The sequence below is a fragment of the Bactrocera tryoni genome, chromosome 2, assembly GCF_016617805.1.
Source record: "Bactrocera tryoni isolate S06 chromosome 2, CSIRO_BtryS06_freeze2, whole genome shotgun sequence".
Lineage (NCBI taxonomy): Eukaryota > Metazoa > Arthropoda > Insecta > Diptera > Tephritidae > Bactrocera > Bactrocera tryoni.
This window is the reverse complement of record NC_052500.1, coordinates 4,646,824-4,673,407: the sequence shown is the minus strand read 5'-3', so window position 1 is coordinate 4,673,407 and position 26,584 is coordinate 4,646,824. Positions and strand designations below refer to the sequence as shown.

The 26,584-nt window shown below is 39.6% G+C and overlaps 1 protein-coding gene across 2 annotated transcripts in view; it reads right to left on the bottom strand.

Annotated features, from left to right (window-relative positions):
- LOC120767903 (trans-1,2-dihydrobenzene-1,2-diol dehydrogenase) overlaps positions 1 to 26,584 on the bottom strand; it is a 240,011-nt gene that overhangs the window by 184,845 nt on the left and 28,582 nt on the right. For both annotated transcript variants that reach the window (XM_040094249.1, XM_040094250.1), the window contains exon 4: positions 6,301 to 6,447. In XM_040094249.1, the coding sequence (XP_039950183.1) occupies positions 6,399 to 6,447 (49 nt within the window). In that variant the 3' untranslated portion in view covers positions 6,301 to 6,398. The remainder of the gene's footprint in view (positions 1 to 6,300; positions 6,448 to 26,584) is intronic.

Below are 26,584 nucleotides of genomic sequence, written 5' to 3'. Positions count from 1 at the left end.
AAGTTTTTAAAGAATTGTAACGATTGGTTCAATGAACTTTTTTAAATCGAGTCAGTCCTATTACTTTCCGAACAAACCCTGTATTCAGCAGTGTCCCGATTCGGTAACAACTCAATCAGTGTATCGGTTCTTTTGGACCCAACTAACTAATTAATAAATACATAAATAATTGGTACTGAAGTTCAAAGTTCTATCATATTTTTGGCTTCTCAATTTCATGTTATATATGCTAGAAAATATCCTCCAGCATTCTATCTCTGAGAGCCTGAGTAAAAAACATAGGGAAAATGAGAATCAACAAATCGGTGTATGTAACTAAAACTAAATATATTTTATAAATTTATACTATATGTATGACAAACAACAAACTAAAAGACCACCCGGCTACCCCACACAGTCACGCATTTTATCACCATTTTCACGCGGTACTCTCGCGCACAAACATATTTTCTCGCGCCTTTTAAAACCGTTGTCAATGACTGGATTTTCCACGAGCATCTGACCTACTCTCTTCTCCCTACAACTATGCCGCCACCAGCTGCCGCATGCTGGTCGCCTGCTCCAATTGAGAAGAGAAATCTACGTTGAGCCACTTGAGTGACGTGAAAAAAATGGAGCAAAGGCAAAATGGCTGCTGTATAAGCCGCAAATTGAGCTAAATCGTGTAAACAAGAGATAATCCGCAACTTACAAAGGCAAGGCCCGCTGCAGCCACACGCAAATGATTAAGTAATGTGGAATATTGAAATCAACTTGATATTATCTCGAAAGCTCTTCGGAAACACACTCATACAGCATAAGTGTTTTCAAGGATAACTGGAAACGCGCACATACACACATACTATACAATTTAATTATATTATATTTTGAGTATAGTATGGGTTAATAAACTCTTAAGCGCATTAAACTTTTTGCGGGAAAAATGAGTTTTTTATTGCTGTGTCCATATAATGCACAAAAAAAAACATATTAAAATATCGAGGCATCCCTGTAGGAATACTGAGAGTACTGCTGCCTAAAGTTCATAGCCTTGTTTTTACTCTTAATGATTGGCTCTTTCCAATTGTATTTTCTTGGTGAAGTACATTATTCAACGGCGGCCGTTCCTCTTCCTCTGGTATTGCGGTACGGTACGACCTTTTAATTAAATTCAATATTGAAAACCTGCTTATAGGAAAACTAAAGACCTCCTCTAACTATTCCCTTTGAACTCGAGCTTTGAGGTATCTTCTAAGCTGTGTTTTATGCCGCATTCGAGTTAGTTTAGCTCAGCTCTCGCATTCAAAACTTCAACTTCGACAGGGTTTTCGTTCGGAATGTTCCTCATATTCAAATAATCGGGTGCTTACTATTTTTACGAAACATTTTAGGTTAGATTATATTTAATAAAACAGAATTCGGACGGACTGAGTTCAGATCCCGTGCTCAACTCGCCAATCAGCCACGTCTTAATTATAATTTAGCTCCGTTCGAAAATACTTATAGAGGGATACAGGAACGCCAATGTCACCTCTAAAAGCTGAACCTTCCAGCTCATCTCCAGACTTTATCTTGCTGAAAAGTATAACTTTCGAAATAATTTTACCATTTTCATGACTTAAGTGAACGGCTTTCTTTCATTTGTAAGCCCGACACATTTTTGAAATATACAGTAATTCCATCCGAGAAAATTTATTCCTCTTTCTCTAATACCTTATGGAGCTGCAGATACACTCAGAACTGCTTAATGTTCTCAACAACTTCAAAATCTTTCTTCATGCCGTTAAGGACTTAATATCTTTCGTTAAAATCAAGTTTTTGGCTGGGGTATGCAATAATATCAGCTAAAGTTTTCCTACAGGGAAACAGTTTTTTGCTCTCAACATACAGTCAGCACAGACCCTTCCTAGCTATCTCTGGCTCTTACCTCACATTGCCTTTTCATGCGCGCATCGCCTTCAACCACTCACGAATGCCATTCGTGAACCAAACGCAGGCTAAAATGTTGAATTTTGGCGCCTTCGGCTACCAGGCGCACAAGCGCTCGCGTAGGCAAAGCAAAGCGTTAGCCGGAGTTTAGTTGCATGAAGCAGCGGTAGCGTGTCACATGTTTAGCTGGTTCGGGAATGTTTTCTACAACAACTACACATCTACATCTACATATGGTATTCGGCTCAGCTGAGCGCAGTGCATGAATGGCAAACAAAAGTCGTATCCAAGTATGTATCTCTATTTTTTGGGGGTTGACAATTGGCTGTTACTGCGCAGTAACTTGCCACACCACACACCTCATGCCTCTACACGGCAACCAGCAGCCGCCCAGCAACCCTCTATATACTCTATGGCAAAGCATCCCTAATAAAGCGGCATATACTACTCGTATAAATAGGTACATTCAGTGCGTCTCGCCGTGGCGTATACAGAATATTTTACTGGCTTTCCTTCCTTGCTCGGGCGCTGTATGCATTGCGTGTAGAGCAACTTTACATTTGCCTGCGTTTTCTCTACTCTTGCTGCCTAACCCTTTAGTAATTAGGTGTGTATACCAGTATTTGGTGCTTCAATCGCTTTCAAATGCGCTTTGGTGTTGTTTATGTGTTCTCTTGGCGCCGCATCATTTTTTGGCTCGTTGCCAAAATTCTTTCAGCCCTGACCTTATTCGCCGCTATTTCTATGTCATGGCCGAATTCTCGCATTTGTTCAACTCCTTTTTCTTCGATGCTCTCATTTTTTGGTTTTGTTGTTGCTTTGAAGTTATTTCACGGAAATACCACATTTTGTCGGCATGAAATTGTCGGCTTTGCACTTTGCTACTTTTGCTGTTTGCCTAAGCGCCCGGATGCTTTTTGTTTTTGATTTCAGGGACAAATATAATGATTGATGGCCGTTGTCGTTTGGCAAAGTATACACAAACACATACTATATCCTTTTTTTAAGTTCTTCAGGAATGATATTACTAGTATATATGAGACAATTTTTTGAGAAAGTCAATCAACAGCTGCGAGGAAGTCTGAACTAGTTTACTCATATTTGTATGTAGTATTGTATAATACATACATATATAATACATACATTTTTAATGTTTTTCTAATTTCAGGTTATGTCAACCTTTTAGAGTTAAATGTGAACTGGTTCGCAATTAGTTCAAAGGTGAACCAGTTCAACAAATGTCATATCGTTAAACATATGTATCATGAATGATTTCTAACCGGTTAGTTAACAAATTCTTGTCCGAAAGCGCAAGGCTTACTCTGCGGAAAACTTCCAAAAAATGCCATCATTATTTCCAACTTCTTCTTCTTCTTCTTTAGCACTACAACCGTGAGTCGGCCATGGCCTAACCAAACGCATTCGTTGAATTTTTATTCGTTTAACTGTATTCATGTCGCCGTATAGCTCCCAAAGTTCGTAGTTCCATCTTCTTCGATACTCATCGCTCACGCGAACGGCTCCAAAGATCTTGCGAAGAACAGTTCTTTCGAAAGATCCAAGCGCATTCTCATCTCGAGCCGTTATCGTCCATATTTATGTGCCGTTTAATAGGACTGTAGAATGTAATTTTCGTTACTTGAGGGGTGAATCTGCTGCTCAATTTCCTACCGATCCCAAAGTAATACTTATTGGCAAGATTTCTAGGCTTAGATTATTGGTCGAACTTATGATGTTTCCGAGTTATACAAAGTCCGTACATTTTATATTTATAGCTGTCAACAGTAACGTAGTTCCCAAGATGCGCAGAATCTTTGTATGTGGCCTTCATAGGACTTTATCTTGCCTTCGTTCACCACATCTTCTTTCGCTTCTTTTTCTTAGCTTAAAAAGGCTACGGGAACGGCTCTATTGTTAAGGCCTACGATGTCAATATTATCTGCGTACTTCAGTAGCATTGTACTTTTAGAGTAGACAGAAAAAAGACGCACGAGCGATAATCACCTTATCTAAAACCTGGTTTAGTATCGAACGGCTAGAAGGGGTTCTTCCCGATTTTAACGGAGCTGATGGTTGTGCTTCACGTCACCCATGAGTGTATAGCCGTTTGAGTTTGCATAGCCATAAAGTTTCGCAGGGACACCAAATTTAGACGGGGCTTCGAATGGCCAGCTCCTACCAGTGCTGTCGAAAGTGGCTTTGAAATCGAGAAAGGAGATCAATGCCGATCTGTTTGTAAAGAGTCTTCCCCAGAATTTAACGTATTGTGAAAATCTGGTCTATAGTGGATTTTTCAGGTCTAAAGCCACACTAATAAGATCCAGTCAGCTTATTTGTGATGGGCTTAAGTCCTCACACAATGCTATCGAAAAAACTTTATATGCGATATTAAGAAGGCTGATTCCGCGATTATTAACGCAAGCTACGGGATCTTTCTTTTTGTGTTTCCAACAACTAATCGAATATATTTACTGTTATACGTAAACCTCACGAGTTAACGAGCAAGTAAAGTGGTGGAACAGCTCTCTTAATAGCTAAGTAGAAAGAATGTGTTCGATTGAAAAAGTGGAATTGGGCACTTGACAAATGTCGTCGGCAAGGAGAGATGGCGTGCAAGAACAGGTTAGCGAATACTAGAAAAGAGCTTCACTTTAACATCAGATCGTTAAAAAGAATTTGTGTTCTGAGGCCAGCAAACCCTGAACTGCTCTTTTAGTTAACATTTTTCAAGGAAGCGTAGCACAAATCAAGGAAACTTCGACAAAAGTTTGAAATTTCTAAAACATAGACGTACTGATTGTTTTTAGGCAACCGATTCTTAGTAAAAACTTGGTAGTCAAAAAACAGAGTTCCATATGTAAAAATTGTGACAGTTTTCAATCGGAATTTTCAAGTTCTTTGAAAATTATTAGAATTTCGGAATTAGTACTTCTGTACTTAAAAAAACATTGCCCAACGATAATAATCACCGCGATATCAAATTATTTCAAAAATGAAGTTTCAGAGTTGCAAGGCAAAATCCTGAAATTGCGAATTTGCAAAAATAGACAAATTATGATTACAAAATTCCTTTACAAACTTTAGTGGGACTAAATATATATATTTGGAAATTTTTTCGAAAAAGACTTCTAAGCTGGCTATTTGAAATCCCGTAGAAACTCACGAAAATTAGAAAGAGGAAAGTAAGATAAGCTGCCAGGTTAATTCTAATTCAAGAATATGTCTTCTAATATAGATTTGCAAGTAGATTAATTCCGTGAATTGAAAATCACGAAGTCTTAAAAAATGAATATGCTGATTCTGATGCTAGAATGTTGACCTACATCTCGTATAAGTTATGTAACTTAATAAAAGGTCACAAAAGTCACAGTAGGAAGTTATATTCCTGTTCCTCTGCTTCGTGATAGCACTCAAAACCATTAAGGTACATTCAAACAACTCATTGTCATTTTCTAAGCCTCAAGGTTAAACCTTTTTTATACTTTTTCTATTTACAAAATCTAAAAATATTAATGCAAGCTCAAGTGTTGTATTACCGAAAATTCGAAAACCAACAAAAAGTGGCACATTCACTGACCCACAATTTAGCAGCGAGCAAGACAAGTTGTAAATTTAGCCAACAGGTACACCCACCGGACAGCCCACAATCACCGTAACGAGGAAATAACAACTTGCAACCGTTTTCGCACACGCACACACACACCGGCGAACATGTTGCACATTAGTAATTGCCTGCCACATTTGCTGCTACCCAAACGAAACCGAAATGTAATCGAGCGCATAATTTCACAATTAGGCAGCGGGCAAATTAACCCACAAAAGCTGGAAAAATTAACTCGAAAAACATAAGCAACGAAACTCGAAAAGACCACTGGCAATCACAACTCGCAACAAAACAATGCAATAATACTTTACAAGCATTTATAATAGTTTGGTGGCTGTTTAATCGGTCAATTACAATCATAACATTTACTTGCAACTTGCAACTGGCCATATGAAAGAGTCATATGTGTGAGTTTGTGCGTGTGTGCAAGCGCACCATTGTGCTAAACTTGTCCCTGGCGCATAATCAGACGCCAGCAAATCGCATTAAGGCACAAAGCGAATTTGGAGCGATTTAAAGACACATATATGTATATATATATATATATGTATAAACAACAAAACACAAGTGCTCAAGTGCCGTGTTTATGGAAATTATCAGCATTGCATTTGGCAAATTTATGCATGAAATATGCTGACACAAACACACATACATACATACTTTCATATGAGCTTTTATGAGCTCACATGTGATAAAGCTATAAGCGAAGTCATGAATATGAATATGATTTGAATTTCGACATTTTCTTTAACAAAATTAATGCAGCGTATTAAATTTAAAAAAATTACCTGCCATTTGATCCCAGAAACCAAAGCAGCGAGCAGCTTTCAGCTGAAATCAAGGTGGAGCACGCTCGAAGAATTGTTGGCTAATCGCGGCTCTAGCATCAATGCTCACAGAAACACAGAACGAGTGCACTGGCACTGAGAAAAAAGCTGAAATGAGAACCGTTATATGTTTAGAACTCAAAGTAGACATATGAAATAAGCTTGTGTTAGAGTAAGGAGCAGTATTGGCGGTATCACCAATTCACCTAATGGTTTTTGGTAATACCTACAGCTAATCGATATAGGGTATACAAGGTGACGAGACGAACTAATTTCCTTCTGCCTGCCTTTCGAAGAAATCGAAAAAAAATCGAAATTTGAAAAAAACAAGAAAAAACGTTAACTTCGGGTGCACCGTAGCTAATATACCCTTTACAGGTGCATTTCTTTTAGTAACTATATGTTTAAGTAAATCTAAAGACGTAACCGGCTTCAGTTTGTATGGCAGCTATATGCTATGATAATCCGATCTGAACAATTTTTTCGGAGATTATATTATTACCTTAAGCAGTAATTCTTGTCAAATTTCGTGAGGATACCACGACAAATGCGAAAGTTTTCCATACAAGCACTTGATTACGATCGTTCGGTGTGTATGGCAGCTACATACTATAGTGGTCCGATATAGGCAGTTCCGACAAATGAGCAGCTTCTTGGAGAGAAAATGACGTTTGTAAAATTTCAAAACGATATCTTAAAATCCTAGTCACTCAGATTCGTATATATACAGACAGACGGACAGACAGGCAGACAAACAGACGGACATGACTAAATCGACTCAGCTCAACATACTGATCGTTTAAATATATACTTTATAGGGTCTGCGACGCTTCCTTCTGGGTGTTACAAACTTTGTGGCAAACTTAATGAACCCTGTTCAGGGTATAAAAAACAAGAAAAAAGCTTAACTTCGGTTACACCAAACCTATATTATCCTACTTTCGTTTTCATACAAGAATCTGGTAGTTTTGATTGGCCAGTTTAGATAGTAGCTATACACATACTACAGAGATCTCATCTCAACAACATGTTCGTAGCTTTGCCTTGAATAATCATGCCAATTTTCCTAAAGATATGTCGTCGAATGAAAAATGTTTCATGTAGGAGCTACGTATTCATTTATCAGTTAAGTGGCAGCTAGTCGCCATATACTTGTATATCTATCAGCTGGTAGTTCGGCATTGGCGGCTCTGATAAATTCGCTACATTTTGGGTAGAAAAGGACGTATGAGAAATTCCAGATCAATTTCCAAGAACTGAGGGATATTTTGACAAAAATTTTTACAGACGTTTCGGTGCAACCCCTGAAAAGCCTTGAGAACGTTTGTAGGCCATTGAGAGTCACTGAAAGTTGGCAAGAACCCGTCTTTAAGTTCCTGAGAAGAATGCCATTTAGTGACGGGTACAACTTAGAAGGAAAGCTAAAAGCTGCTGAGATGCAGCTGAACTGCCATGCAGTGCCATGCAGAACCGGTGAGAACTGAAGACTATCGCTGAGATTGGTGAAAATCTCTTAAAAATGTTAAAAGCATGAAAGACCCCCAAAACAAAAATGTGAAATATACTTCATAAGAGCCAGAGAAAGAATAGCATAGCTAATAAAGAGAACAATAGAACCTGACTAGACTTGATAGAAAATTATATTGATTCGACACGACTCTTCCCGCTATGCTTCAGTTTCTGCTCCCTTTTCTCAAAAACATGTGAATGCAAAAACAAAAGTATCCAATTATATAGAATAGAAGATAACGGGGTTTTCAATAGGAACGCTACAAAAGTAGATCTATAGAGACAGCAAACGACACCATATTTTTCCCGCTTATTTGATATTTCTCTTCAGTAAGGTTAGCCATTTCATCATGTAAAGATATACGAACCAACAACGAGTGGCCTCAATTTTATAAGCGCTATGTCCAATTTATGATCGTCACAATTGTCCTGTCAATCCACAGGCACCGTACAAAATGTTCCTAAAATATTACTGCCGCTAGCGCATGAATTGAGGAAGATCCAAATCAGAATCTGAAGCCGCTTGACCACCATAATGGTCGTATATTCGTGAATTGGACAGAGGAACAACTTGAAAATGATACGCATTTTCATCGAAAAATCATCTTCAGGGAGGAGGCTCATTTCTGGCTGAATGGCTTCGTCAATAAGCTAAATATGCATTATTGGTCAAGCAGAAATCCACACGTACTCCATAAATCCCTATTGAATACCAAAAAAATTTCGGTTTGGTGCGATTTATGAGTCGGCGGTGTACTTCTTTCGTGTTGGTCAAGACCGGTACGTTACTGTGAATGGGAATCGCTACCAACCGAATATTTTTGGCCCGAATTTAATGATATGGACTTGAACAATATGTAGTACCAAGAGGACGGCTCCACAAGCCATAAGCGAATGTCACAAACGATTTATTGAAAACCAAGTTTGGTGAACGTGTTATCTCACGAAATGGTACAGTCATAAACTTTTATATCGCTCTTATTGAAAAAAACGTTAGTATGTGGATAACCGCTTGCTATTATCTTTCTTTAGATTATTTTGCAGTGTCTGATTCATTCCAGCGAATCAATCACCACTCTCCAAGGCTTTTGCTCGAAGACAACCACCCAACATTATTAATGAAAAAAAGTATGCGGGGGCCTCAATAAAGATAAAGCCTCTTATTATTTTATATCCCTTTGACGTTGGCGACCTATATATTTTATGTTAGTTGTTTGTTTGATTCGCTGCTATAAAACTCATTTCCTCATTTCCAAGAGAATGACAGATGCTAATAAATAAATGTTATTTCCATATGGAGAGTACGGAATCAGTGAAATTGCTAGAGGAGTTTTCAAGGAAGTCACAGATGACGAAAAAATTTCCGTATACGATATCTAAACTCACAGGATGAAGAACTTACTTGCATCTTTACTAATTGCTTTCATAAAGATTCTTAATACGATTCAGAAAAAGAGACCCGATTTTTAAACTCATCAGTTTAGTTACTCTTATTTTCTGGAAAAATCAAACCATTTGAATTTTCAAGTTAAAAATTAGTAACGGTACACAATTACTTATAAAAAATTATACAGTTAAGTTACTTAAGTTGACTTTTTCCAAAGCTAAAGTACACCCAAAAAGGTCGCAATTTTGTGTCATAATTTTATTTAGTAAGCAAGTCATATTAGTAATACATAACTGTTTACTACACTTGCATATACATATGTACTTTGGCCAACTTAATGAGCTTGCAAGCCGCCTCGCATAGTGGACCTCACTAGGTCTCAGTGAGCAGCCATCATCAAGGTTGAACTAGTTATGTCCGACAGATAATTTGGGTGTAACTCGCAGCGTCTATGTATTTGTGTGCTTAAAATGTTATTTGAAAATAAATATACTATATACAACATTATATGCTTTCATGTGTATGGCCAGAAGCACTATGTTGCAACATAGCGCCTGAGTTGCCCAGTGGCTTTGAATATTTTTTCATTTTTGCTTTTAGATAAAATATAAAATTGCAAATATTATTTGCAGCAAAAAAAAGTACTCCCTCACATTCCAAGCAGCATATTCACAGCTATTTTTCGGCTACAACAAAAACGGGTAAAAATAGTTTTGGCTTTTGGCTTTGGCTTTGCCATTTGTCGGTTGATTATTGTTGCACGTTTCCTTAATTTTACTAACGTGATAATAAAGTGCAAATAATATAGCGCGTCCGAAATAGACTTTGCCGACTGGCAGTTGCGCGCAACAAGTGGACTGACGTTGCCACTACGCCGCGTCATACACCCATACGCGCACATCTCGGGTATCTAAGTTCACGCCGCGTTCTATGTTTGTATATATGCATGGTATATGCACATTAACAGCTATACAGCGGATCGGTCTGTGTGTTGTTGGCCGCCAGTTGTTAGCGCGAGCAATTTGCGCACTTATTCCGGCCAATTGTCTTGTCTCAGCGCGATTTTATGCACTTGATAGGAGTGCGCAAGATTGCAGCGCGCAGTAAGTTGCAACAATAGATGTATATGTATGTGTAACTGTTTGCCACACACTCAATCTCATACATATATAACTGCAACTTCACTACCAATATCACCATCAAGCTGAGCTGACTTTGGATTTGGTTGCCAGTCGCTGGCCAGTGTTGCCAATTGCCGCCACTACAGCGAGGGTTGGCGGCGCAATCCTATTATCTTGATGGAAATGCACCTGACTCTGCTGGTATTTGCACGATTTGCAAATGCGCATGAATTGGCGAGTAACTTAGTAAGTTAGTGAGTAAAAATATTCGCTTGTTAAACGATTTTCGGGCGAATCCACTATTTTCTTTATGGAAACAGTTATTTTGTGTGACCACCAGAGTTGCCAAATAGCGTGGAGTCACTGGCTGACTAGCGGTGATATCCAAGACGTGCGAGAACTCACTTGTTTAGGTACTTCTCGAAGGGTCAAGACGAGAAGCGGCTTAGCTGTCAATCCAAATAAAACTGAACTGGTTTTATTTACCAGGAGGTATAAAATCCTGCCCTTTAGGTGGCTCTCGGCTTCACCCTGTCGAGAAAGTGAAGTGAAATGTTCAGAAGAGGATGAAGAGGGCATATTAAGGGTCGCAGAGTGGAATATTCCGAAATCCTTTCGCACTTTCATTGCATCCTTGATAACTTGGAGCACTGCGCCGTGGAGCCCAGTCCTAGCGGAATCTTTTCTGTGCGCATACCGCCGATAGACACGTGGAGGGAACGAAGTCTCTCGGGAAAAGACGCAATGAGCTTTTTCACGGATGAAATGAAGCTCAAAGGGAAGGATGAGTAATCTTCTAAAGGAAGCTCTCAATCAACTATTGTTTCAGACTGCTGTAGCAGCAGATATACTTGAACGAGATGTGGCTGCTTTAGGAAGCAGAGCTGTTATACATAACTTGAGATCACTGATAGTGAACTCAAAGCTAGTCAGGGAGTACATGACCTCACAAGCTGTGGTTTAAGCTATTTCCATATAAAGTTTGGCCACTATGTGGCCGGCCAAAGTGGAATCAGCGGAAATTTTAAAGCCGATGAGATTGCAAGAAAGAGCACCTACTTGTATACTCAAACCCCATTAAGCTATGAACGAGCAGATATTTCCCTGTCTTCATGCACTCGAGCGCTTGGTCTATGGGCTCCGCACGAGCTCAGTAAACGTTGGTCTGCAAATAACACATGTACGGTTGCGAAAGTTTTCTGGCCCAGATGTGAGTGCAAAAGGTTGAATGAAATTCTAGCTCTTAGCAAGCTATTACCAGGTATTCTAATTGGACACTTTGGCACTGACGCGGTGAGGCTAAAGATTTTGGATAACACAACTTTTCAAAGTTACAGGGAGGAAGTTTAGGTGAAAACATCTAGAATCATTCTACCTCACAGTACAGTTTTCGCCAGATTAAGGTTGAAGTAACTTGGTTGCCTTGCTTTCTGCGAAATCGGCGAATTGGCTGGAGTGGACATTGGCCAGCTCAATAAATTTTTGGCTGGCTCTGGACGCTTTGTAGATATGCGACGGTCTTTTTGATACATACTTAGGAGTTCTGAACATAACAAGCGTCACTAGCAGTCCAAATGAAATCGGCATAACCTAACCTACTATCAATTTCAATATTATTATTGTTCGTGAATCAAGTCCCCCAACGAGTTCGGTCTCTTTTTCTGGTAAATAATTTTCTTTCCGAATTTGTTTAGCGTTGGCAACTCTATTATGTAAATATTTTAACAATTCATATCAAAACCTTACATCTTGATATATCTTGGAATACTTCAAAATTTGTTTTGATTAGTTTAATACCTTTTAAGAATTTTCATTTATTTTTAAGCTTCAACTACATACATATAGCCTTCCCGCGGCAGCCATATCGTTTACAAGTTCCAGGGCAATAGCTTTTTTATTGTAGTTAAGCTGCAAATTGTTACCGTAATTTGACTGTTGGCAACGATTTATATACAACATAACTAACTAAGTAGCAACAAATAAGTGCAAAATTGTTGCAGGCGGACAAATAAATACTAAGTATATTTAAGATACAGGGTTTCCTAATAGGAGTAACGTAACTTAGAACAGCCAAGGTGAAGATGAGATATGAGTGGAATACGATATTATGTGGAAGTAACTTTTACTAAAGACAACAGCCAAATTTTAACTCAAGACCTTTTCTGGAGAGTTTTTTTGACAGAATGGCTTCCTTGATGACCACTTTAAAGTGATACCCTCAGCGTTATGACAAAACAGATGGCAAAAGTACTACCTAGTTTCTCAAGAGATTATACAGTTTTGTTCCATTCCAGAATATAAGAATAATGGTCATGGAAGACTGATTCACTTTGGGTCAAACTGTGTTCTCAATAGGTATGGAGTGGTACAAGAGAATAACTCAAAATCCGAGAGATGCTCGCTTTAAAAACGAGAAGATTTCGATGAATTTAATTAGAGCTATAATAAAAACAGAACAAGAGGAGTTTGACATGCTAGTCCAATGAGTAGGCAAGTGAGAAGTAAAGTCCTCTATCGACGAACAAAGGCCAAACTCTATATGTCACTCATTATTCCCGTCCTGCTGTATGCAGCGGAGGCATGGACGATGACAACATCTGAGGAGAGAAAGGTTCTGTGGAAGATTTATGGTCCTTTGCGCATTGGCCATGGCGAATACCGTATTCTATGCAACGATGAGCTGTCTGAGATATACGACGACATTGACATAGTTCAGCGAATTAGGGGACAGCGGCTATGCTTTTTCGTCCGAATGGATGAAAACACTCCAGCTCTGAAAGTATTCGACGCAGTACCCACTGGGGAAGCGAAGAAGAGAAAGACCTCCACTCCGTTGGAAAAACCAGGTGGAGAAGGGCCTGACTTCGCTTGGAATCTCCAATTGGTGCCACCTTGCGAAAAGAAGAAACGACTGTCGCAGTGTTGTAAACTCAGCTATGATTGCGTAAGCGGTGGCTACGCCAATAAAGAAGAAGAAGAAGAAAAGAAGATATGAAAGCAGTATTCCATATGAGAAGAGAAGTCAAAGTCTGAGATGTGATCGCTTGGTGTCATATTGGAGCAGCTGGTCTTTCGATGATCCCAGTGAAGCTTGACTAAAGTCATAAATTGGGGTGTTATCAACCGTAGATTGTTCCAAGCAAGCCATCGCCGATAAGAGCAATAAAAGACAAACATTCATGCAAAACTTCCTGGATGGTATGATAGTTTCGTTAACGGTGTTTGAGCTGTCTTTGTGTGTAACCTACTGTACCGATCTTAGTCTGGCAGCCCTTAGAGACATAAAGCTTGAACTTCACTTAACTTGAACTTTAGTAATATTTGCCTAAAATACTTTCGACAGACCCTTTTCTTCTGCAAATTTATAGAAGATTGCTAACTACACAAATCTTCCGCTCGCTTACGTGTTGCAACTTTACAAGCGAATGCCTTAAAACACCTTCTTATTTTATTTGATATACAACACTTGCAGTTGCAAGCGTATTTTGCACATATTATTGCTGTTGTAACAAGCCAGTATACTCCATATTATTTCAGCTCGTTTGCTGGCAATTATTCGACAAACAACTTTTACCTTTAGCCTCAAGTTCAAATTTCAAAATCAAAATCAGCGGCGGCGGTGGCAGCGAAGCAATTTGCGCGCCTATATTCCCAGGCAGTTGGTCGATCGACCGGCAACAGCAACATACACCAACACCAACAACACTACACTCAATTTGCGCTTACTTAGTTAGCCAACGGTTAGTTGGCTAGACAACAGGTTGCGCGCTTGGAGTTAACCTGTTGCATGCAGCAATCACTCACTCACCAAACTCATTCACTTGCCTGGCACATTGCGCATTGCGCATTGTTCTCGCGGCTGATTATGGCTGCTGATGCAACTCACACCTTGCAGCTGCATTCCGGAAACAACAAAAAACAACAGCTTTAAAACAGAAAATCAAAACAATTTGTATGAAATTCGTAAAATTACGCGAGTGTAAAGGACACGAAGTGCAAATCAGCGCTGTTCATGTTGCAACACAGCAATTGTTTTTGCTCTTTAACTTGCTGGCTGGCTCCATTGTAGGTGCATTGCCGATTGGTTAATTTAAAGCAGCCCTATCGCCCACAAATTACCACTCCACAGCTCCATGGTAACCTTGATCGCAGAGCTCCACGAGCAGTAGCCACTGAAGCCCCGCTTTTATTGCTGCGCTGCCGCTCCACCAGCAACCTCTCTTTACGCCCATATTTCCCACTCATAGACACTACTGTTCTATGTAATTATCATTCCTTCAACCCACCTTCGATCAGCAGCTCCTCCCCCACCAGCTCAGACAGAGCAACTCTGCGCCTGCTCGACCCAGTGTTGGCCCGCTAAGTGACTTCTGTGCAATTTCGTTGCATTTTTTCCACAGAACTCTTTATGGATAATTGTGAGAATATTATCGCCACTCTCTAGCCATAACTAGCGGCGACGGTCCAACAGTACAGTGCTGAGTGATTGGCGTAAAAGTGCTGGTGCTTTGGGTGGTGTTGCTGGTGTGAATGTGCTGTTAATGGACACAATTATTATTATGGGTAATTGATGTTGCACAAATTGCTTCACATTTAATCGATTGTTATGGCTCTCAAGGTCTGGCAGTGGCTACGTGTTAATATTTTCCATTTGTTTCGGAGATTTCGAGTTAAAATTGAGGGTGATGGCTGGCATATTAAGTTAAAGGAATGGTTGGTGGATTAGAAAAGAAGCGCATGGTGGGGAAAATGGTGAAAGCTGTGCAAATTGTAGTTGGTGCCAAAGATGCCATTGATATACATACCAGAGAAGCTGTATTGTATACTCGTATAAACTGATTATAGCTTAGAGAGTATCTGCCATATATCGGAGAGCACCTGCTATCTTCATCAGCTTCTAGGTAGCTAAAAATATTGTACATTTCAATTTTGGATTATAAACGTGTTTCATATCAATCCTCAGGCTCGACAAAAATCAGAAAAATGAGAACCATCCCAAAGTAATATCTGCGAACCAAAACCGGAGAATTGACATAGCTACAGAAGTTCCCACAATATGAACAGTGTTAAGAAGACACGTGGTAGAAAGAATTCAAAAGAACCTCAGTAATAGAAATAACCTTAATACTACTATGAAATCTGTCTTGACAAGTTCCCCATCCTCCTTTCCTCTGATCTAAACGATCTCCAAGTATCTAGTTTTTCTTTTTGTAACCGCAGAAAACTATTTTTAGAATTCAAAAATATAATCGGTTACGTAGACTCGAAATGGAAAGTTTGGTGGCTGTCAGGTGTTTGCTCTTATCTTTTATACCAGCGAAAGATGATTTCAGGAGTCGAAGGGTTGTCAGAGGAATACATTATTTGTTGCAATTTAAGATTTCTTCTCGGCGAAGTCACTGAAATGTGTAAAATCTTAGTTTGATCTCAAATATCTCAAAATACTACAGATTTTCGAAGTGACATCCCACTTTTTCTTCTTTACTGACACATCCCTGTTTTGTTGAAAATATAGCAAAACTAACGACAAAGGTCTTCGTAAGAAAGCCAATCATGAATTATCAGTGTGTCCATCGTAAAATCAGTGGGCTATAATGATCGAAATAATTAATAGATAGGGTTTGGAACCCTCCACGTAAAAAACATTAGCCTCGGACGAGAGACCCCCCTTATCCCCCTTTTCCCTTAAGTTGCCGCTGCCCAGCTGGTTGACGTCTGCGTAAAAGTAAAGGCTAACACCACCTCCGTCCAAGAACTGGGATGGGTTGAACAAAAACTGAGACATGTAGGTCCTTGTGGCATTTACTACAGTGGCCATATAAAGAAGCGCAAATTCAGTGTGGGGTTCGTGGTGGGAGAGAGACTCCGTCGTCGAGTCCTGTCATTCACCCCAATGGATAAACGTCTAGCCACAATGCGCATCAAAGCGAAGTTCTTCAACATATCGTTGATTTGCACACACGCACTGACGGAAAAGAATGACTATGTCTTCTATGATGTCAAAATCGTGCTTGGCGACTTTAACGCCTGGGTGGGTAAAAAAGGTATTTTTGACACAACGGTCGGTAAATTCAGCATCCATGATTAAAAATCGCCAAATGGGTTGAGGCTGATCGACTTCTGCCTGCCCCGAAATAAACATAGTTATCTGTAGTACTAGATTCCAGCATAGAAAAATTCATCAAACTAACTGGCTGACTCCGGATCGAAAAGCCACCAATCAGATCGATAATGTTGTGATGCGGGATGGGATAAATACCGCGATAGATAGCGAAGAACTGATAAAGAGATCTGCTTCTTTGTAGAATATGGTCGGACGAAAGCATACCCGACGATTAGAAGTGTTCGATGCAGTATCCACCGGTGGCAGCAAAGGAAGAGGAAGACCTTCTGTCCGTTGGAAAGACCAGGTGGTGAAGAACCTAGCTACACTTGAAATCTTCAATTGACGCTGGTATTCTTTGGTTAGGATTCCCTGTTTTATGGGTTTCGCTTTTGGGCGCTTTTCCTAATAAATCCAGTCTTCAAGTCAAATAAAAGACACCTGAGAATAGCAAGCTCACCGGAAAATTCAATTTAGCATCTCTAACTGCTCCCTAACTCTTTTCCGCTACTCAAGTATCAACTCTGAAGTCATTCCGTGCATACATACACACACAGCCATAAAAATAACTGTTAGTATGTACTAATGTGTGTTAGTAGTTTTGTTTATAACAACATAAAAACCCAATTTCAATAACATTTGCGCAACATTTGCCACATAACAATTTAGTTAGATCATTTGATCCGGCAATTCGTGCCACAAAGTGAGTGAGTGCATGTGTTGTAAGTTGCAACACATGAGCTTTTAACACTCTTCAACACACGACACACATACACATGGACAAAGCACGGTGCGTTTGCTTAACTGGCGGCGTCAATGTGCCACAACTAAACACTATTTTTCAGTTCATGCCACATGCGCGCGCCTAAATAGTGCAAGCAAATGCTAACGCAGCTAAAGTGTGGCAATAATATCAGAGCAATAGTTGTGGCAGCCACTTAGTAGAAGCATCAGTGGCAGCGGCAGGAGTAATAGCTGGATGTTGCAACAACATCGCATTTAGTGCTGCTGCCGATTTGGTTGCTTCTGCTTCTGCAGCAGCTGCTGCAATGGCTGATGGGCTGTTGCCAATGGCTTCCATTACTGTAGCGGAGAATTTGTAACGTTGTTATAGCTCTATGTAGCGGCATTGAACCGGCAACGCACGCGTGAATTTGGCACATAGATACATATGTATGTATGTGTACTCATATGTGGTATCCCTTGCAAAGAGAAAATGAGGCAATGAGTAACATGAGTACATTGCAAAATGATTATTAAAGTCCCTAAGTAGCAGCAAATGTTTTGAGTTTTGAGTAGATAATATCCCCAAAGAGGGTTCTTTAGAACTTCGCGAACATTTTCCAATATTACAAGTTTCTCAAAGCCTAAATTTGAGTGTCTATCGAAGAAGCTCAGAACACAAGAGAACCAGTACTTGATTTGAGTTTTCGTCTGCACTAGCCGATAACTTCTCACTGTGTCTCTAAAATCCTCCAGACGAAATTTGTTTCAATATCCCTAAAACCCCATATCTAAAGGAGCTTTTGTTGCTATTAGGGTTTTCAATATCGTTTCACTCCGACTCCGAGTTTCTTCATAAAAATATAAATAAGAACTATAAAGCCATGGACCAAATCTATTAACTGATTGCAAGAAAACATTACCTGATGAGGTTTAATCTTAATACTGGAAACTGGTATCTTTGGGTTTGAAAACCTGAAACCTAAAATAAATTTCCTTTAGAACCCTTCTCAATAGAAAAAGTGGAAAGCTTTTAGAATTCTTTCGAATATTGAAGAATTATCTGATGTTGGATCGTTGTTCGAACGCCCGAAATACCAGGTGATTTTAGCTTAACCAAAGAATTTTCTCGAGCACTCCTTGTTGAGCACGTTACACCATCTTAAGCCATCTTATTCGCCACTTTTTCTTTTACTAATTGGAGATTCCAAGTGTAGCCAGGTCCTTCTCCACTTGGTCTTTCCAATGGAGGGCAGGTCTTCCTCTATTTCTCCCGTCGGGTACTGCGTAGAATACCCTAGAGCTAAAGGGACACATGACTTAGCAGCGTCTCTTAATTCGCAGAACTATGTCAATGTCGTTATATCTCGTACTGCTCATCGTTGCTTCGATTGGCAATGCGTAAAGGACCATAAATCTTCCGGAGAACCTTTTTGTTGAAAACTCCTAACGTCGACTCTGTTGGCAGCTAAAGTTCGCTCAACTACCTACTTAGTCCAAAATGACCAGGTATCTATTTTGGAATTTAAGGCCTTTAAAAGGATTCGCACTTGAACTGATGGAAGAAACTCTTTATGAATTATGATAACTAGTTTATTTAAATGGATCATGGTAGCACCACTAATCGTCCTAAACTTAGTTGAACCTTGCTAAACCGAGCTTTATTTAAAGCAAGTCTCTATATATAGTAATTCAAATCTAAGTCTTCTATAATCCTACACTTTAAGCCAGATTTTCCCAAACCTTGATGTGTCATCACTATTATACCCAACAACACTTGCCACGCACGGTCTCCCTTCATGCTCTTTGTGGCAACTGGTTTTTGATACCTTTAATCGATGTCATTTATGCCACCCATGCGTGTTGTTGCTGCTCATTTCATCGTTGTAGTTTTTCTTTTTTGCTGTTGTTGTTTGTAAGTGTACTATTTTATGGGCAGTGGTTAATTGAAATTTTATGTTTGGCACATCGAATATGCCAAAAATACCAAATACCACTACAACAACAACACTCGTGAGACAGTGGGGGAGAGGCTGCCACAACGCAGGCGCTTAACACCCATGGGGCAACATGATGCTACAAATATGTACAAGTATTCGTGTACCAATGTATTACAGCGATATATTTTTATTGACCAGTGAGCTTGAGTTGCAAAAGTCGATATAAACATGACTGAGGGGAGATCAAAGCTGATGCAAAGAAGTGGAAAATTGCTCTAGGAATTATTATAAGTAACAGAAAATCGAAAAAGCCAATAACATTGTGGAATAAACTGGCTGATCGCCAGAATTATATGCGTGCAAGTCCTTGAACTAATATCTACACTAATTATTTAGATTAAGGACGAGATCGTGCTCTCAAATATGCTCTTTTCAATTATTAATATGTAAGTATGTAATTTGGGGCGATCTCTCAAGCACAGTCCATTTATGAACGAAAATATGTAGATCATTGTGAAGGATCTGTTAGAAAAAGACCCGCAATCATTTCGAATCGGGCTTATAATTTCGTAATTAATCTATTTTCTCTCTCATCTCTCTCTCTCTCTCTCTCTGTCTCTCTCCCTCTCTTCTTAATTCTTTTATTGCCTTCGATCTATTACTCCAATTTCGGATTGTCCGTTCCTTAGTAATTAAAATCAACTGAACGAAGGGTCTAATTCGACGGATACCTTGAAGAAGTCTTTGAAGGAACTTTTTCGTTTCCCGGACTCGAGTATAATGAATACTTGGAGAGCACACATGAAGAAGGAAATGTCAAAACTTTCTTATAATTTCGAAACTTCGTAGCTTGAATACAGGGTTTGTCCGAAAAGTAATAGGACTGACCTACTGAAGGAAGGGTGTTGCTAACGAACGAGCGGCTGGTCAGAGGTTCGCGATTAAATTCTGTGTGAAACTCGGTAAATCTGCGACAGAGCTAACGCTTTCTCAGCCGCCCAGACTTTTTTTGTTTCCTTGCCTGAGAAGGCCGATGAAATGGGATGCAAGCAGCATGCATCTCAGATCTCAAGGCTATTCTGGAGAATGCTTTCCGTGACGCCTTCAAAGCTTGAAAATCGCGCTGGCAGCGCTGCATCGACGCAAAAATAGCCTATTTTGAAAGTTTTTAAAGATTTGTAACGATTGGTTCTATAAATTTTTTTTTAATCGACTCACTCCTATTACTTTCCGGACAGATAGATTTAAGGAGTCTTCAAAGGAATTATTTCGTTTCCTGAACTCGAGTATAATAAATATTTGGAGAGCCCACGTGAAGAAGAATTGTCAAAACTTTCTGATCATTTCGAAAAATCATAGCCTGCATACCTAGAAGGTACTTCGAGTGCCTAATAAGAGCAGAGTTTTTTGAACCTCGACGACCATGAGTTAAGGAGTTAAAGTTTCAGTATGGGTTTGCTGATGACCCAAATCATGTAATCGAATTAAGGTATTTTCGAGAAACTTAACGAATATTCCGCCTACAGCAAGAGAGAGAAGTTAGGAGCTCCAAGAAGGATTATTTGTGGCCTCACAAGTAATCTGGATATTTACCCAAACGAACCTAACCTAGCGACTAATGGAACCCATGATCGGTTAGAACATTCATACAAAATAAGTAATACTCGTAGGACTCGGTTCGCTGTAGTATGGGTTTACTGTCGTAATTTTGAAAAGCCATTTTTTGATTAAGCCGTGTGTTTCAAAGCCTCAGGTGTCGTAACTGATTTTGTGAGTTCTTTTCGAACACCCCACATAATTATGTGCTCGTATGTGTTAGTCATGTATAGCCTCAAAGCGACACATGCCACACGAGCATGCCGCGCGTATTGTCAACATGCCGCAACATGTTACTGAAGTGTTGCGTGTTGTTTCCCGACACATTTTTGTTTGGCTTTTTGCTATTGTTTTCTTTTTTTTCTTGCAACTTGCTGCTAATTTGTGCGCACGCGCCAAATTCACTTTTTCAACTTCGTTTGCCACTTGAAGCGTGACATGCACCGTGCGAGTATTAATATTGACTGTTGCTAATTTTTGTGTAATTCCATTCTTTGTTTTATTGCAGTTGTTTTTGTAGTTTTTGGAGGTGCACAAGTGCAGCCGTTAACGTGTTGCACAACAAAAAGGCAAAGGCGTTGCAAAAAAGTGAAAACAAAGCTTTTTGTTTCAAGTTTCTTGCAGCCATTTGTGGCAGGCAGGCTTTGTGTTCATGTTGTTACGTTTTTTTGCATTTGTTGTTGCTGTTTTTGGTGTAAATTATGGCAGTCCAGTCAAATTTATTTAAGCCAAAACCAGCAGCACCCAATCATTTAAACGCGTTTAACGTGAACAACAACTACTGCGGCTGCCGAAAAACATGCTTGTGAGTGTGAGTGTGTGTGTGATTTTTTTCGCTTGTGGCAGGCCGCGCAATGTTGCAACACGCCGATAGCGAACGCCTTCAGTCGTCTAAAGTAGCTGGCAAATCGCTGGGGGAATAAAGGCTTTTTGCTGTTAGCAGTCGACCGGTGTTATTGTTATACTTGTTGTTGCTGCCTTGCCGGTGCCACCGGCGCTTTTATGGCCTCGTGTTACTCTACCGGGGTCCGCTTGTGGCAGACGGCTGTACTGGATCCATACATCAAAATCACACCGTGATTTTAATGCATGTTTTCGTTGTTGTACTTGTTGTTTTTGTTGCTGTTGCCTTTATCATTGTTGCTACTGCTGTTCTGAGCCATTGCTACCGTTGGTGATACAGATCGTGCCGAGTCAACACTTGGCTATTCTTTCACTCACCCGAAAAAATATTGCAAGCATTGTTGTTGTTGTTGTTGCCGTGGCTATTTTTGACTAATTGTAATCGCATAATATAATATCTTGTTGCAGCAACACCTGGTTATGCTTATGAACAATCATAACGCTAGCCAATTATTGAAAATCTGGCGACGCTATTTCGCTTTAATTGGCCCAGTTTACATTTTACCCCCACATGGATAGTCATTTCTTCCGGAAACTTAAGAAAATGCTTTAAAACAATGCGCTAAAAATATTTGCCACACAAGATTTTTGTGGGAAATGTTCGATTTCTGGATGTGGCATGCAGGTTAGTAAAATCGATAAAATCCCTCATCCATGAAAAAATTTAGACAAACAATTTGAAATTGGAAAACTATTTCTAATCTATAATGGAGTTTCAATGCGAATATTTGCGCTGACCATCTGGGACTTTTTATAATACTGTAAAGCTCTCTCCAATCGATGACGACGGAGCGAACGTTCCATTTCCCGATCATGATGAAATTCGAAAGCAATTACCCGTCTAAAGAACAACACAACGACGAAGGCCGATGGATTGCCGGCCGAGCTATTCAATTACGGCGGCGAAGAACTGAACAAACGAGGTTTCAGACAAGGCGACTTCTTCGATCTACTGCTGGAGAAAATCATTCGATCTGTAGAGCTGAATCGAGAAGGCACAATCTTTTATAAGAGTGTACATTGGCCTGAACAACCGCGCCGTTAGTTCTGCTTTCTCCAGACTGGATAAGGAAGCGAAGCAAGCGACAGTCGTCGCACTCGCGTCTTGGCCCCCACGTCACTGTTGACAGTCATAACTTTGAAGTTGTAGATAATTTCGTCTATTTAGGAACCAGTATTAACACCACCAACAATGTCAGCCTGGAAATCCAACGCAGGATTGCTCTTGCCAATAGGTGCTACTTCGGATAAAGTAGGCAATTGAGAAGTAAAATCCTCTTTCGACGAACAAAGACCAAACTCTATGAGTCACTCATTATTCCCGTCCTGCCATATGGTGTAGAGGTATGGACGATGACAACATCTGATGAGTCGACGAAACGAGTTTTCTAGAGAAAGGTTCTGCGGAAGATTTATGGTCGTTTGCGCAATTTTGCATTCTATGAAACGATGAGCTGAACGGGTTATACGACTACATTAACATATGGACTTCAGTGAATTAAGAGACATTAAGAGGACCCTCACTTCGTTGGAGAGATCAGATGGAGAAGGACCTGGCTGCACTTGGTATCTCGAATTGGCGCTAAATTGAGAAAAGATATGGTGTGATACCGAAAAAAATGTACAGAAATTACGCATTGGTCGGCCCTTAACTAATACGATTTCGGGGTTAAACGGTCTCTCGAAGTTAGACGAGGATGTAGGGATTCTAGGCTAAGACAAAGCTTACTGCCATTTCGCATGGTTTACGAGAAGATTTCATCTTAAACACTTCAAAGATATAAAAATCAATTTTTCTGAAAATCTTCATTAGATCTAAGACTTTATTTAGTCTTTTGAAGGTATGTAAAGAAAAGTGGTGCTATGGAGATTGGATCACGACATGTGCGATTGCGAAATTCTGCAGATCCATAGTGAAACGTAAGAGGTCTAGTGAATGTCGCAGCAATTGTGGCCTTTTTGTGTGGACAAAATCGTATGGGTATTTATACTACACTTTGATCTTAGTCATAAGGCCGAGAAGCGATATACGGTGTGGCTGCTTTCTTCTTCATTGTCCAACTTTTGGTAGTTGGAGATTGAAACGTCTCGTTAGCCACACCTACTAGAAACCAAACGAATCGATCGGCATCGAGCGTTTTTGTGATAATGAAAGAATAATAAGAGGATGATACTAAAAAATAATTAAAAGTAACTTCAAAGTTGCCTCACGAAGACCCATGTTTATTAAAAAAATTTCGACAAAAAATATGCAGATGATAGATAAATAATACGATGACATGCTTGTAATGCAAAATCAGCTGAAATTTCAAGTTGGTGAAATATTAACCACAAAAAATGGGTCAAACGATTGCTTTTTATTTTATTGTACATGTAAGTGTCTATGTAGGCACTCGTAATTGCATCATGCGCCAACAGGAATGAATTGTTTAACACCAAATGATAAACAATAACAACAAAAAAGGCTCATATACAAGTATAACAAACAACGTGCAGGATACTTATGTTGAACATGAAGTCAATGAGTTAAAGCATTTTTTGGAAGAAAACCAAATTAAACTTAATAAAAATATTAGAAATAAAATGTTACAAGGCAGAAGGAGGCAGTTACAAGGGGCGCCACGGCGTGAGTAGAAAATATTGCAACCAGGTGTTGGGAGCAGCGGCAAGAGCAACGAAAACAGCAACAGCGCAAATAACAAGTCAGCGACAATGGTGTGGCAATAATCAATGAGCGGTGGAAAGCAGTCCAAGGCTCCACATATTTAGACATGATGGCGCGGGTAACATATTACCAGGAAATTTCAAATTCATAGGAAAGCGATTGGACAATAATAATTAAAGACAAATGTAGATAAAAGGAGCTTGGCATAAGATAGACTCAGAGATAGTCATACTCGAGACCAGAGCTGTGCAAAGTTTGAAAGACTTGTTAACGAAAATTAAATGACTCATTAAATTACTCACATCCATTCGATGGTAGTTGTTATATCCTTATTCCTTAAGTTGCAAAATATCCTTCCAGAGAAGATCACTGCTACACTAATTGAGCGTAGTTATTTTCAGAGTACACAAAACACTTAATTTAAGACAAAAATATAAAATTGGATTAATCAGAAATACTTATAAAGCAGAGGATATTATTTGATACCAAATATTTAAAGAGAATTCTCGAATATAACTCTATATTTCCACTTTCCAACGGAGTGGAGGTCTTCCTCTTGTGTGGTTTCCACCGACGCGTACTAGGTCGAATACTTTCAGAGCTGGAGTGTTTTCATCCATTCGTACGACATGACCTAGCTAACGTAACAGTTGTATCTTAATTCGCTGAACTATGTCAATGTCATCACACATATCGTACAGCTCATTGTTTCATCGACTGCGGTATTCACCGTTGCCAATGTGCAAAGAACCATAAATCTTCCACAGAACATTTCTTTCGAAAACTCGACTCCGACTCATCAAATGTTGCCATCGTCCATGCCTTTGCACCATATAGCAGGATAGTGACTTGTAGAATTTGGTCCCACTACCCGAGAACCCAAAGAAACAACCACCACTTTCGGTAATGGACTTGCACTATCTCGAGATCAAAATGCCTACAAAAAAATGGATAGCATTGCGATAAAGAAAAGACGAGCTTCCAGCTCTTTGAGAGCCATTGGGTAGTACATTATTTACTAGAGAATACAAAATTTAAGAGTTCCCCCCCACTTCTTGGCTATTTCTCGATCATACAGACGAGGGGAAGTATTTGAATTCTATGCTAGATAGGGGGTTTTCTTGGAGGTCAAAAATTGAGAAGAATAAAGAAAGCAATAGGTCCATTGTGGAGAGCTCCCTATTGACTATAATCTTAAACTTATGGATCACTGAGGTAACTACATATCTACTATTCCGCACTGTAGTTTTCTTGAGAAAGATGAACATGTACTCCTATACTAGTTTAAGGCTCTAATCAGTCTAATCAGAAGCTATGAGCAACATATTCCGCTTAATAATACCTTGAGTCTCTTACGTAGAAGCCTTCAGTAACCATCCGAAGTAAGCCGCGAACCATATGGACGAACAAGCTGAGACCGATATCACTCGACTAGACTTATAAGGTTTTTGTCGTTACATGAGAAATTAAACCCATCTTTAGAAGATTTTAGACAGCCAAAAGGATTATTCTTAAACTGTTCAAATATGATGTGCATCTCGGCGAACAGCTTTACCAATTAAACTATTTATCGAAAGAGGTCGGAATGCGAATAATTTCAATAGGAAGCTCGATTCAAAGCAAAATTCAAAAGCGAGGGTAATTTCAATAAGAATAATAAGGAAATCTGAATAATAATCCAACGTGCCGCCTATATTTAACGAACTTCGTCAAATTTATATTTGAAGTGATTACACGATTAGACTGCGGGTGGGAAAATCGCAAAAACCATCAGAAGATGCCGAGTTGAATTAATATGAACGATACGTCAGGCATTGCGAAAGTCTTCGCAAATCTAGACATTTTGCGATCTTCCACAATTAAGCCTCACACATACATACATATACTCAGGTTGCAGCAACTGATCTGTTACTCGTACCATCACACCGCCCAACCAACCGGCCGATCATTACGTCGTCAGTGCTCGCGACCCGCCGACAACCGGCTTAATTAAGCCAATAAAAATGTTGTCACCAAGCCCAGCTTAAAACGTCGCGTTGACCAAGCAAGCAATCAAACAAATGCGAAAAAAGTCATGAGAAGAAGTAGGAAATCTCTGTAACAAAAAGTTAGCTGCAACAACAACAGCTGCAATAAAACTGCGAGGTTTTAAAGCGCGCAAAGTGCAAAATGCCACACCGAAGTCGCGACGGACAATTGAGCGACGTGTCTGTGCGAGTGTGTGTGTGTGTGACCCAGTGTTTGCATACAAAGTTGAGTTGCAATGACAGTAAAAACAACAACAACAGCGCATGACAT